The sequence below is a fragment of the Heptranchias perlo genome, chromosome 15 (genome assembly GCF_035084215.1).
Source record: "Heptranchias perlo isolate sHepPer1 chromosome 15, sHepPer1.hap1, whole genome shotgun sequence".
Lineage (NCBI taxonomy): Eukaryota > Metazoa > Chordata > Chondrichthyes > Hexanchiformes > Hexanchidae > Heptranchias > Heptranchias perlo.
The window spans coordinates 27152497-27167563 of NC_090339.1; the positions used below are offsets into that span (position 1 = coordinate 27152497).

Below are 15067 nucleotides of genomic sequence, written 5' to 3' on the forward strand. Positions count from 1 at the left end.
TTTTTTCTCCAAGTATTCAATTCCCTTTTGGTTTCCACCACCCTTTCAGGCAGTGCATTCCAACTTGCTGCATAAAGAAATGTTTCCTTATGTCACCTCTGGCTCTTTTGCTGATCATAAATCTATGTCCTCTGGTTACTGGCCCTGCTGCCACTGGAAATTTTCTCCTTATTTACTCTGATAATATGACTAAAGCTTCATTTTTACTTTGTCATATAGGATGTTGTGAGCCAAGTGAAACTGTGTTTAACTAGTTAGACTAATTCAAATGAGACACCCTTCACCTCCCTTTCCCTGGGGGGGGGGGGGGGGAGAAAAATGGGTGTAACTATCTTATGCAAACAGTAATCATTACCTGCTTGCTTAAAAACTGTTAAATTGTCAACTTCCAGTTCTGATAACATTTCAGGTTGATGACCTTTTAACTGTTTCTAGCCCCAGTGTCTCTTCAAACTTAACAAAAAATTGCACCTATAGAAGACATTTCATGTCCAAGTGCTTTGCAGCCAATAAATTACTTTTATGGTGTTAGTTATTGAAGCAAACATACCCTTGATTAGAAAGGGAGAGCAATAAGGCAACAGGAAATGGCAAAGGGCTGCCAGAAGCAGCAAACTGGCATAGCAATAGGCCAGAACAGTGGAAAAAATGGTAGTAATATGGTGGGAAGGAACAGCAACAAGGCTGCTAGAGTTAAGCAGAAACCTGCACTAGTAAAAGGCTAATGTGGGAAGATACAGCATTAAGTCTGAAGAAACAGACCAGATTTAAACCAATTTTGGAAATCTTAAGCAAAAGAACCAGAACAGTCTCAGACAATGCTAGCTAGTGATGTGGTTTACTTGAGCTGGGTTATCAACTGAACCACTCAAATCAGGACAACATCCATTGAATGATAGGGTAAGCAAAATGCAGTCCTGAGGGTGTACAACTCAGTGTTATAACATATAGATCTGAGAAAACAGTAAAGTGACACCAAAACTAATGACATTTAAGTGCCAATTAACACCATTCTTAATTCAAGATCAAAGGCCCAAATGCAGTGTGACTGAGGATTTCACCAAATAATTTGATAGCCATACTGAAGAATTTAGTTTAGACTGCATTGGACTAGGGCTGCACAAATGTGCAGATCTTTGTCAAGGATTTTGATGCACAAGCTGATAGATAATCAGGACACAGCTACAACAAAATTCAGTCTTGGCAGTACAGTAGGCAATTACACTAGCAGCATGAGAAGCACAAAGATCCTTTAGTGACTAAAGTCCATTGCTGAAATGAATGTGCAAATATGTACCTGGTTTACCTGCTTTTGTCACTCTACCATTAGTAAGCTTCTAATGGAAAGCAGTTCCCTGGTATCAGCTATGACCAAATATATAAAAAATCAGTTGCTGTATATTAATGGCACATTTGCCAATGTCCCTGCCACTGTCTTATTGTAATTAGGTCAGGGGCCCTGGGAGTGTCAGTATTTGAAGGTCTAATTGAGGGGTAAAAAGGATGAACATTATTGATGTAATCAGCAGATTAAAAAGGACTCACAGTAAATTTAATTTAAAAAGTTTCATTTAACTAAGAAATTCAAGTGGACTGCCTTTTACACTTAACATTTACCCAATCAATGCCAGCATAGTGAAGAAATAAAACCACATACAAGACTTCATGCTAGTATACAAATGAAAATAAGCAGACTTTTAACGCTTCTATCTTATAAAGACTCCGCAATACACATTCAAAGATCCTTCAGTAACGTCCTTTAAGAACTAAAATACAAAGAAAAAATCTGGTTGTGTAAATCAGCTGCTTGAGAACAGCAACAGTAAAATCCACATCAAAGCACAGACCTTACTACTAACTCACAAGGTGGTGGGGGCAGGGGTGGTTAGTTGCATAAGAAACATTCTGAAGATTGGATCCCATACTCCAGCCAGTTTACTAACCATCCCACAATTTTGATATTTTTCCTCAACCCAATACAGTGCAATTGAGTCATTCTACCCTCCAAACCTGGCTCAAGAAATTGAGTGAGAATGAATCATACTGGCTAAATTAAAGCCAATTATCTGTTTAGGATTACAACATGCTATAGCCTCCTGCAGAATGTATATTTTTCTCCCCTCTAAGCTAATTGAAAAGCTTAAACCACTAAGTAAAGTGGCTGTACCTATTCTTGCTACGTTTAGGATGTCTGTGTGCCAAGTGCATTAATGACACTCAGTTACCACAAGACAAGTCCGCAGTGCTTTTAATGAGATGAGTTGACACTTTCAGCATTGCTCATCCCCAACCTTAACCAGCACCTTGTTCAATAGATTGATCAGGGGTCACAGAAGGTAACAAATGAGTTTGAGTGGTTCATCCATCAGGTAATGAGACTCCTTTGCAAATGCTATAACTAAATATGAAGGCATCACTTGGAGGAGAGAGGAGATAAGGTGACAGAGCTCATAAAATGTATCTTTAACTAAGTCAAATAATACCAAGAAAAACTTGTGCTTCAGTTGATGCCAATTTAGCATAGCCCAAACAGTCACAGATTATCAAAGTTTTAATACAATCCATTTCAGGTATGCAGTCAGCCTGTTACATATTTGTCCAATATCATATAGTAAAGAAGTATTGGTCAAATAGGAACATGAATTATTGAAATAAATTGAAAATTTAAATTTCACACAAAGAGCAAGATGGATGGGTTGAGTTTCTCTGCCTTCCCACCCCTTAATTCTTAAGTTTTACAAGTATCTTCCCAAATTTCTTTCCTCAGATGTCATCCAACTTCACATGTCAGTTCCAAGTGACAAGTGTGGTGTAGTCAATTTCCCTTTGGGTTGAGAGCACCCTCAGAAATTCAGTATGTAAACATGAAACATCTTACTTCTCTGCACTGGGAAAACTGATGGCTAATTGGCCCACTGCTCCAAAAAACACCAGCAGCTGAGATGTGTGACAGAACAACCTAGATTGATTGGTCCTCTCCTCTACATAACTCAGGATACAATAAATCCTAAGCCCCCCCCCCCCCTCTCCACAATTCAATCATGCAGTAGGTTTATAAGCCCATGGAACTGCTAGAGGGACAGCAACTTAAATGTTTTCAAAACATTTTTAGTATTTACTGCACCATGTCTCTCCTAATGAATGCTGCCTTTCAAACTTTCACTATGCCACTTGGACATAAATCTCCATACTTTAATTAAACTATTGACCACTTCCCTAAACATTGCACATTTGAGGTATGCCAAGGATGTTAGGTACTCCTCAACCTTGTGACAGTTAATAAATTTTCCCTGTTGCTCCAATGTAATTGGCATCCACTTGAGGAACAAAGTCTGTTGTTCATGCAACATATCCTGGCTAACTGCAACACTAACACATACAAAAAAATGTTGTAGCTTTTGTGAAACAATCTTCACATAAATTGTGAGCCTCAGAATGGAACTGAGCAAAGGAATGTTCATATACTTAGCAACTACAGACAGCTCCAAACACTAACCCCAGTTATTTTGCCTTCTCTTTCTGTTACACACTTTCATTTAAAGTAGGAATGAAAAAAGGTTTAGATGATAAAGCATCAAGGCAAAATGTGATTGCTTTTGCTATTTAAAGATCTTATTTGTTACATAATTTTACCCTCAAGTTCACTGTCAATTTGGAGAGTTTGGGTTTGCAATGCATAAATATGTAAACTAGTAAATTTAAGGTACCTAATGGCACAACCTGGCTTTATACAACTGGGCTGATGATGCAATCAACAGGAGCCCAGGAATCAAAATCTTGGCACAGATGGCCACTAACATTTAAAACCAATCTTTACAAAATATTGTTCCATTGTCAAAAACTGGACTTCTTTCCAGTGTTTGATTTAAATTGGACTTCTGCCCAGCCAGCTGGGCTTTCACTTCATCAGGTGCCAGCAGTTTTGAATCTTTGGGCTTTCCTCAGTAACAGCCTTCTTTCCACTTGTCTTCCGTCACAGTGTTGTGTGTCTTCGGTAGCTGCAGAGTCCTGATAATAGAGTAATATAGTTAATTCCAATCACATTATTAAAATAGAACACAAAAGCAAGCTCTCAAAACTTAAAACTGCAGTCAGTAAAGAAGCTGGTTTGTTTTAAATAAATAAGAGTACCTAGTGTATTGTGGCAATCTACTTGTGATGGTCAGTCCCCAAGCAGCCTCTTACTGGCGCTAGTCTATTCAGTGTGTTGGATTCTCTTCCCTTTTCCTCCATCTCTATTCTTTTTGCTATGCACCAATTGCATGACTATCCAGATATTCTCCTATTACCCAACCTTTTATTCGGTGGTAGATTTTTTTGTTAGGCAAAAGGTATTAAGGGTTACAGAACCAAGATGGGTAAATGGAGTTAAGGTACAGATCAGCCATGATCTAACTGAATGGTAGAGCAGGCTTGAGGGGACGAATGGCCTACTTCTGTTCTTAAGTTCCTTCCTAATTTTTCCCCCTCAGTCTTTTATAATTTCCATCTCCAGTATTTGAAAATTTTTATTGGCCAATAATAGCTCAGAACTAATGAAGCAGGTAGGAAGGGGGAATAAAGCAATTGATAATATGCATGTAAAGGGGTAGAAATCTTTTGTAAGTTGAAAGATCAGTATTAAATTGAAGTACACGGATGTTGATATTGCTGAGTTAGTACACTGGAAACTTGGCTTGCAGAAGCACTAATGTGATGATTTTCTAAAGAGCCACAAGTCTGCTTAGAAGTACCTTATGAAATCTGGTTATAATGTGAAGCAGCATCATTATTCCTATGAAAAATAGTGGTACATTAATAGACTATGAACAGGCTGCTCGGACATGAATTCTTCCTCTTATTTTAGCAGCTTGGTCCAGGTTGCTGCATTTCAAGACTGTCCAGCTAGGCTAATGGGGAAAATCCACAATAGACATGTTCCAAGAATTCACATCATGCACTATATAAAGAATACCTTTTAGTACTCTAGTTGTTTTGGACCAAGGCAGATGAACAAACAATAATTAACTTAACTTTTAACTACTTTAAATTAGGGAGAGGCACAAGGACATGTTGAGGATAAGCCACATTTAGAAAATGGGGGGGGAAAACCAGGTTCTCTCATTCATTGAAATTCAACATATGTTACATAACCTGCAACACCATCACAGCTCACATATGAACAAAGAGTAGAGAACACTTGGTGCCAATATAACCATAACCCATGAAGCAGCCAATCCAGTTAAGAGGAGAGAACATTGGTACTTTAACAAAATCCCCATACAAATTTGAATTAGTCACCAAACTATATATTTGGGTGGGGTGATTATCTGGAACATTGCCCCTTTTAAAAAAAAAATTCCCATCTTGAACAAAGTGATCCTTTCTCATTCTTATGCCCAAGGACAGAGACGTTTGGCACGTAGTTGCACAACCCTTAACTGAGCTGAACAGTTTTCTGCTGATCCAATAGTATCAGAAAATGCTAGAACAGCCGTAATAACAGGAAAACAAGCCAAGATCTAAAAATAACTTGAATCATGAGGTCTGCACACTTAAAAGAACTCCAAGACAAGTTATACTCCTTTTATCTTTAATCTGAAGTCATCAATACATTAGGCTTACCTTCTTGCTGGCTGCATAAGCTTGCTCTTGGAAACTGTGGTAGTGGCAGTGCAAGTAACTCGTGACTTGGCAGGGGTGCTCCTGGGCACAGGAGCTGAGCTACAGGATCTTCCAGTTGAGACAACACCAGTTGGTGATGAAGTGCTTGAACAAGTGGGAGACTGGATTCTACGAACAGTGCTCCCAGAACCTGGGTATCCTGTTGCTTTCACTGGATGCCTTGTCGTTAAGGGAGAGTTACTGTTAGCAATAGCTTTCACTGGCTGTCTGTTTGAGAGGGGAGTCTGGTTGCTATTACCAGTGGTGTACCTGAGCTTCCCAGTTGATGGACCTGAAAGAAATGAGAAAAGAAACGATCAACAAGGCACTATTATTGTTCTCCTTAGGAGCATCTTTCACATAAACCTTCTTTACATACCTTTTGAACATATGAATTTTTAAATTGTTTAACTGTGATTGAAGAACTGAACATTACCACAAATTCTCACCATGTCCACAAACACCATAACATGGACCAAACATAGCTGAATGGATACATTAAACGCTAATAAAGTTTCATGATTAATTACATAGCTTGTGGTGCTCCAGCGCAATTTAAACATTCTACAAAATTTATTGGAGTACGTTTTCTCTTGTTGCTAATTTTAGAAAAAAAGTAAATGCAAGTATAAAGTGTTGGCTGCTTTACACATCTTCCTTGCTGAAACTAGAAGAGGAAAATATAACCCATAGTCTCACTTTAAAAATTAAACTGATCTGCTTCACAAATTTATACATTTGCAAATTTTGTTTAAAATATTTGAGAAATAGACATAAAGAAAAACTTCTTAACTCAGTTATACATGTGATTATTTTTGTGCTCAAGGTGAATGAGGGAAGTCAGTATTGGGGAATAGACCATTTTTTTCCCACCTTTTGTTTCCAAGAGTCACAATCAAGCAGTCCCAGGTCAGTTACAGCATGGGTTTGTAAGTTTTTCCATTTCCCCAGAAGAGGGGGTTGCTCTTAAGCTGCAATTGGCATCTTCTTTTACCTGGCTACCAGAGGGCACCTGAAAGTAGTCTGCTGAAGGTACTTCTTTCCTTTTCCTATTCCCGATGCAGCACAGCTCACATGGACAACTAGACAGTGGTGGATTAAACCTGCGTTCTCTCACTCTGCAGCACTGCATTCTAATGTGCACAACTGTGCTCCTGATTTTGGATCTATTTTGTATAAGCAGCAAGTGTTGATGACATCTGATATACTGACTTGAATGTTACTTAAGTAGGCTGTGAGGGAGCTGAATTTAATATCAGTACAAATCAGTTGCTGGTTCAGTGGGTGTGGCTTCACAGCACAACACTGTCCATAGCACAGGATAAACAGTGTCAGATTTGCTGATGGTTTCACTTTTCATCAGCTTCCTTCACATTTCTTGCCTTCAGACTGCCTGGCCTTCATTTCTCTTGGTGCAATGGTCAAATAGATGTATCTTGATCCTTCCATGGTGCCTATTGATGGACCATTGACACTTTCCCTTCTCCCTCTCCCCCAACACCCACCCCACTTTTCAAAGACAATTTATTTTCATCTCTCTCGAATCCAGGCAGCATCTACCATTTCTGACCTTTGGCTCCAGCCTTGCTCCTTCCCAATTTGGCTCTTAAAAGGAATTTCACCATGGTTATATAGTTGGCAGAAGGCTCAGAATTTGGCAGTTCCAATTTAGGTGTGTAAACATGTAGAATTATATATGCTCAATATAGATTTTCGCAAGTGCTGTATTTATCAGGAAAGAAAAGGCAACTTTAAAAACTCCCTTCCTTGGCACATATTTATAGTACTTGTGCACTTAGTTTGGCCATCATACATCCCCCACATTGGTATCCTAAGTTCTTTCAATCGAATCTCCACGCAATGTCAGCCACCTGCTGGCACCCAAGGCATGCAAGTTTATGTCAATGAGTTCCTGTTAATGTTGAAGAAATTAGTCACAATGCTAACCGGGTACCATGCTGTCAACACTACATCCAGGCCCAAGTTTCCAGGTCAGTTGGCACAGAATCTTGTTCTGTATCCCTCCAGGCTCTTAACTATTGGACTACAATAGTGATGAGCTAATCCTGTCCTAGATCAAAGGTCTATGAAGAGGGCAGTCTCAGAATCCTATCCAAATGCTGAATGTGAATTTTGTCAGTGCCACATTAGTTCAAGGAAAGAAAAATGCCAAGAGTGAGGTTTGTTACAGGAAAAGCAGACCACAAATCCTAAATGCCAAAGCTGCACATTAATTTAAAATCAGATATCCAAACCCTCAAATGGACTGATAGTCCTGCAATTTCTTAGGTTGGTTTGGCCATTGAGGATAACAAATAAATAGAAGCCTCTTTTGATGTTTAATTTTACTTTGAAATTTTCAACAATGAAAACAGAAGGCAAGGGAGTCGAGCATGCCACAAGTTTATTCTGGCAGACGAATTTTACATTTCTGATAAAGCTGGAAACTTACGCATTGCATGGGTGATCAGTTAAAGTTACTACTTCTCAGAACAGATCCAATGTGACATACCAGCTGGAGACTGCTGCAACCGTGAAATTCGACTGTTGGGCATTTGCAGATTAGATTCAAAGCTTCGACTGTTTCTGCCAGAGTCAGAGCAGCGAATCCCAGACTTGGCCAGGTTGGGCATACTGCGGCGCAATTCCTCTGTAATGGAATGAAGTGAAACAAGACTTAACCAATCCATCCTCATGTGACTCCAGTCCCACGCTATTTGGTTGACTCAATGCTCTCAGGGCAACTAGGGATGGGCAATAAATATTACCTTGTTAATGTTGCCAACATTCCAAGAACAAAAATGTTCATAGAATCATACAAAGTTACACCACAGGAGGTCGTCATTCGGCCCATCATGTCCATGCCGGCCGAAAAAGCTATCCAGCTTAATCCCACTTTCCAGCACTTAATCCGTAGCCCTGTAGGTTACAGCACTTCCAGTGCACATCCAAGTACTTTTTAAATGAGTTGAGGGTTTCTGCCTCTACCACCCTTTCAGGCAGTGAGTTCCAGACCCCACCACCCTCTGGGTGAAAATATTTCTCAGTTCCTGTCTAATCCTTTACCAATTACCTTAAATCTATGCCCCCGGTTATTGACCTCTCTGCTAAGGGAAATAGAGCGGATAGGGAGGACCTATCTAGTCCAGTCATAATTTTATATACCTCAATTAAATCTCCCTTCAGCCTCCTCTGTTCCAAAGAAAACAACCCCAGCCTATCCAATTTTCTCACAGCTAAAATTCTCCAGCCCTGGCAACATCTTCATAAATCTCCTCTGTACCCTCTCTCGTGCAATCACATCTTTCCTGTAATGTGGTGACCAAAACTGTAAGCAGTGCTCAAGTTGTGGACTAACCAATGTTTTATGCAGTTCTAGCATAACCTCCCTGTTATATTCTATGCCTTAGCTAATAAAGGAAAGTATCCCGTATGCCTTTTTAACCACCTTATCTGCCTGTTCTGCTACCTTCAGGGATCTGTGGACATGCACTCCAAGGTCCTCCCATTTATTGTGTACTCCCTTGTCTTGTTTGCCCTCCCCAAAAGCATTACCTCACACTACCCTGGATTGAATTCCATTTGCCACTTTTCTGCCCACTGATATCTTCCTGCAGCTTTCCTCCTCACTATCGACCACACGGCCAATTTTTGTACCATCTGCAAACTTCTTGATCAAGCCCCACCCCCCCCCCATATTCAAGTCCAAATCATTAATACATACATGTTGTTTTGTACATGTAACAAAAAAAAACTTAGGGTATAAGGCAAACACTTTCCCCACAAAATAATCCAAAAGCTGAGGCGTTTATTATGCATACACTAAGACACAATTTTCTGAAATCACAAGTCCAATGTAGGAAGAGAGAATTGTACTGAAAAACATTTAGGTAATTTTTCACTCCTTCAAAATAAAAACTCTTGAAACCCCTCTCAATATAAGTACAGATTAAAGCTGGTATGGTACCTTGATTCTTCGTATAATTCATTAACTCAGACACTCGACCCTGCAAACAGCGCCGTGAAGGACGAACTCTTCCTGCAGTTGCTGCTCCTCTAACTGGAGACTGTGATCGAGGTGAATTTCGTGGAGAAGGTGAATATCTGTGCATGCTGTGCTGGGATAAAGAGTAATCATATTCATCATCATCATCCAGACTATAAGTGTCAAACTCCTGATCACTGTAAGTACCTCTCCTCAGGGAATTTAGAGAGGCACTGGAGCTACGGCGGGAAGCCGATGCTGAACTGGAGGCGTAATCCTGTCGAAGACCTTAAAAAGAAAAAAATAAATCAATACACAAGATTTCCGTAAGTAATTATGGTTTTATTTCTCTTCTCCCTCTCAACAAACTGCAATCTCAAAGTTCATCCCGCCACCCATCGATATCTGATGCAATGCAATAAGTCGCAGCCAAGTTGCCCCAATATAAACACGTTAGTGAAAATAAAGTTAATATTGTACTAGTTTCTATATTTCCACTTACTTTCTTCCTGTAATCGAGCCATGATCTGGACATCTGTCAGATCTTGCAGTTTATAACCCATGGAGATAGAGTCATCAGAGGTGCTTAGCTCACTGTCAATGGATGATTGGGAACTCAGTGCTGAGTGAATGGTTGGATAGCCTTCAGGACCAAAGAGACGGACAGAACAAACATGAAAAGTAGTAACTAACCAACAAAGGCAGAGTTACAGGAAATTATTCACAGTAGTCAAATCCACTGGTTGGATATTAGGCAGATGGAAATATTTGATCTATGCAAGTACAGGACAGGTACTTAGTTTGCTAGATCACTTCACCAGCAATACATGCAACAACACAAAGCCACTATAACAGTGTTTTAACCCATGACCTCAGCTTGAAATATTATGATTTCCCTACTGGTCTTTTCAAATTAGCCTTTAAAACCATTAGTAACAATTAAACAAACACTGCAAAAGCATTCATTATGTTCCACAGCTTGGGTTCTTTAGAAAAGATTAACAAGACCATTCTACACACAGCACACATCAGACTGTGTTTACTTTTTCTTACCAGAGTACACAGCACTTTGGCACAGCATTGCACTACAAACAGAACAACCAATGTTTACAATAAGATAAGTATATTTAAACACGAGAATTGGGTGGTGCAATGAGTTAGAAACTTGCCTTTCTCCGAGATCTGAGTTCAAGTCCAAACCCAGACTGATGGGATAAAAGTTTTCTCCACCTACAAGAGACCTACGTGAAAGGAGTGTGGACAGTTGAAATCCATTTGGACAGGGGCCCACAGCACAAACTGCTACTACCTTGGCAAGCTCAATCAGGATGGCTGGTGTGAGCTATTAGAGAAAAACAAAAATCACACTGGAGGAAGAAGGAGACGCTCGAGTGGCAAAATGGTCAAAAAATCCTGAGACGTGACTCTTAGATATGGAGAATGGAAATGTGAGCGAATTATGGGAGGGTTGCTTCAGGGGAAAATGGGACAAAATTAAGAAAAAGAAAATAATCTTGATGAAAGTCTGGTCAGAATAGATTGTACATTCCCCAATTGAATCAGGTCAAATTTCACTGGTCATGGCCTTCCTTGTTGGTATGTTTGGACAGTTTGACAATACGTCACTGATCATAAAAGCTACTTTGCTATTTACTCATAGCATGATATCACAACAGCATTTTGGGTCTAGGGGTTCTATGTCCTAACCTCAAGGGCAGGGGGCGGGCGGGCGGGTGAAGCCCTAGAACCTTCTGTCCCAATTATTGACTGCTGCTCAAAACAAAACTTGTGAATGTTGGGCAGAAACAGGATTGGGCTCTGCTATGCAGTCATGCAGTCACTAACTCACATGTGAAGAATGGATACATGACAATGTGTTGGGTGACCTCTGTGGGATCATGCTACAAACACAAATGAACACCTTCAGGAGTGGAAAATGATACCACAGGACCAAATATTGAAAAGCTAATTTTTCAAATGTTCCTATACATTAGAATCAAGACAGAGTTCAAAAATTTCAATAGGTAGTGTAAAGACACCTGAGTTTTTCAAAATAATCTATTTACAAATGCCTTACATCATCTCATTATGTGAATGACTTTTCCTGTACCTACACATGGAACCCATACCCTGCCCATTCGTTGTTTGGTTGAGACTAATTTAGTTGTAAAAAATGCAACCATAAGGCACTTTGTTCATTAATTATATGAAGACACTGAACATTTAGTATGAAACAGGTTAGAAATGACACCCCCCATTCTTAATCCCACTATCAGAAGAGCAGCTCCAACGGCACCAGTGCAAGATTTTAATTTCCTTCACCAGCCATCCTTGAATGTAGTGAGAGAGCAGTTTGCTATTAGCCCTTCAAATGCAACTCAACAGCTTACTTTTAATGCATACATCATTGAATTGGAGAGCAAGCGCAATTCTATAACTAAAATGAAATGACAAACTCAGCATTTTGCCATTTTCAATCCAAAGTCTAATTTTGATGCAATATATAGCTATTATGTTCCCAATAGTTCAGTGCATCAGTTGGTTGGGCACAATCACCCAAACCACAAAGGTCCTACATTCAATTCCTAATCTGGAAGTTGACCTCAAGCCAGAGCAGCAATGGAGATAGCACAATTTGTATCAGCACTCACATAGTCAGGCAGAAATCAGCCTGGGATTCTGTTCTTGATCACTAACCCATATTCCCTACTAGAAATTGCATGTTGAAATCTGGTGAGGACTGGACAAGATTGAGAAATAATGCCTCCCAAGGTTAAACAGTATTTCTGACGTTCAACATCTGGGCTCACACTGAAAAAATGGGCACTTGGATGAGGTATTGCAGGACAATCATGGAACTATACTCCAGCATGAGTTAGTGCCTTCAGGAAAGGTGAGGAAAGAACCATTACTGCAACACAAGTAACGCGGTTGAAACTGCTGCATGGTGATCCTGGTGTAATTAATGACCGATATAACAAACATAAATTAAGGTGTCACCACTTTATATGCTTAAACATACATTAAAGGGGACAATGAGCTATTTAAAAAAGGTACATTAGAAAATATAACTGCTAAAATGGAGGTACAACTATGCAGTATTCTGATCAGGCAGAAGCTCATCAAATCTGCAGGACAAATGAGCCTGCTTTGTCACTGTTCAGAGGGAACAGCAGGAAAACAATTTTCTATAGCAAATTAATATTTACATTTAAGAATGTTTTGCAAGGATACAGGTAGAGATTAACAGCTGCATCAGATGTACAGAGGCATTGGGTTTTGACAAAGAATTTTTCGTCGGAATAGTTAAAGGTTACTTTTCACCCGTCAAACAGCAGTCAAGAGGAGAAATTCTTGTCAAAGTACAAACTTAGTGTTGTTGCAATTATCAGTCTCCTGCTCCAGCTGTTCAGAACTTTCTAATCCAAATGCACGATACTGCTTCATAAAATGGTTTTCCTTCTTCCGCACCCAGTATAAAAAAAAAGCACACCTGCCACACTAGGTATGATCTTATCAATATGCAAAATTTTGTTTCTATGCAGGAGCTAGAACTTTGTTGCATGTGGCTGGATAAGCAGTGCATTTCCTAGAGTAGTAGGCAGAGCAAAAACTTAGCAGGAGTTCTCAATTTAAAATAAAACTTAAAAATAAACATGCTCGTTATGGAGGAATTGGCCACTAAATTAATGAGTATTAATGACTAAAAATATGGTTATTTTAATAAGTATATAGCTATTTTGATACAAATGTATTCCTTTTAACATGTACCTTTGGCAGTATGTTATCTAAAAAACCTGAATTCCAGTTTGTCTAAAGGAAAAGTCCTGGATGCTAATGAATGCTGGTATGATCCATGAGCTTGAGTTTCTAATTTTTAAGATTCAGATTTTCTATTTTGAAGGCAATATGCAATAATATGCAACAGACCAGAGGGTTTTCATGAAAGCCATGCAGCTAACCAAAAAGCAATGTCCATCATGCATTTAGTTTCAAATCTTACACTGATGAAACCTGGAAAAAGCTCCCACAGAACATGCATCAGTCTGTACAAAGGGAAAAGCAACGTTAACAGTTTAAAATGCTTTATAAATTCGACACTTCATTAATGGACAGGTGTACCATACCTGAACTGCCATAGGTTAGTACTGGTTTAGTAGACGTTTTGAGGAAACCAGAAGAGTTTAAGAGATTGCTACACGAAGTGACATCTGTGTTGGAGCTATAAGCACAGGCTGAGGAAAACGGAGTGCAATAGATGTTTCTCCATCTGTTGGCTAGAACGGAAAAGCAGAAACGCATGCACAGTTAGACACAAATGCAACAGGCATGAAGGTTACATTGACATGATACTTTTTGAAGTACACTCATTCTGGTTCGGATCAACTTTTAGACTAGTATGGAGGTACTCCCACTACCTCTAAACTAAAATGAGTCAGTTCATGGTGTTTGAGGCAGGCTATGCTTGGATGGGTATACTAGTGTTGCTCATGGCTTTCAACGTGAAGAAACATTGATCAAAATTGACCGGTCAGGAATTGTCATGTGCAGCTGGATTAACTCCATCGAGATCATAAATCATCAATGTAAATGTAAAAGTAACAAACAAAAATCTACATCACACCAAGTAACCTTACTTATTACAAGCTATAGTCCATGGACCACTGGAAATTTATCATCCATTTACAATTTCAGATTGACTTAAATGGTAGCACCTCGAGTCAGAAGATTGAGTGTTCAAATCTCATTCCAGGACTTTAGTGTATAATCTAAACTGACACACTAATGCAGTATGAAGGGAGCACACCAGTTCTATGGAGGTTCTGTCCAAGCAATGTTCTATTTGCATGTACCAGTGCACAACAAAAATAATTCAAAGCACTTTGGAACATTTATGAAAGTATCAGTAAGGCACTATATAATTGCAAGTTTTCCTTCTTTATATAAAAAGATCAGCCCACTTTACTTGCCTTTAAACTGAGGTAATTACACTCTACTGCACTTGTACCAATTTACTTTGGTTGAATTGAAACTACATTAGTGTTGCAGTGGTTCAAACATTACATTCAAAGGAAGCTATCCAAGAACTGATGCTGGACAAGCAGTTTGTCAGCATAGGCAGTTGGAGAAGTAGAGCAAAGCATCAATAACTTTTTCTGCATTACTCAGTGGTTAATTCTTCTTGTACCAGGACAGCAGTGCAGACAGCTGTCCTACTGTTGGATAGTTACCTTGCCACTCACACTCACTAAAATGGTGCTTATCCACCAGTTTAAAAGCAATACAGGAAACTGCACAATTTAAAATCCAGGTAGAAACATTTAAGAAAAAGATCTACCTACAAAATGTGAAATTACTGTTTAGGGTTTTATGTTATCAAATTGACATTATCCCACTCACCTAGGTTTACTGCAGTAGGGTAGATAAAAGCAACTGGAA

The 15067-nt window shown here is 39.3% G+C and overlaps 1 protein-coding gene across 2 annotated transcripts in view; it reads right to left on the reverse strand.

The window, feature by feature from the left end:
* Positions 1-1269: 1269 nt before the first annotated feature.
* Positions 1270-15067, reverse strand: part of zgc:66447 (SLAIN motif-containing protein-like) — a 32434-nt gene continuing 18636 nt past the window's right edge. Inside the window, exons 3-8 of one of the 2 annotated variants that reach the window (XM_067996964.1) lie at positions 13756-13905; positions 10131-10271; positions 9611-9916; positions 8156-8293; positions 5605-5935; positions 1270-4008 (exon numbers count right to left, since the gene is read on the reverse strand). In XM_067996964.1, the coding sequence (XP_067853065.1) occupies positions 3942-4008; positions 5605-5935; positions 8156-8293; positions 9611-9916; positions 10131-10271; positions 13756-13905 (1133 nt within the window). In that variant the 3' untranslated portion in view covers positions 1270-3941. The remainder of the gene's footprint in view (positions 4009-5604; positions 5936-8155; positions 8294-9610; positions 9917-10130; positions 10272-13755; positions 13906-15067) is intronic. The other variant, XM_067996965.1, reaches the window with a different exon arrangement.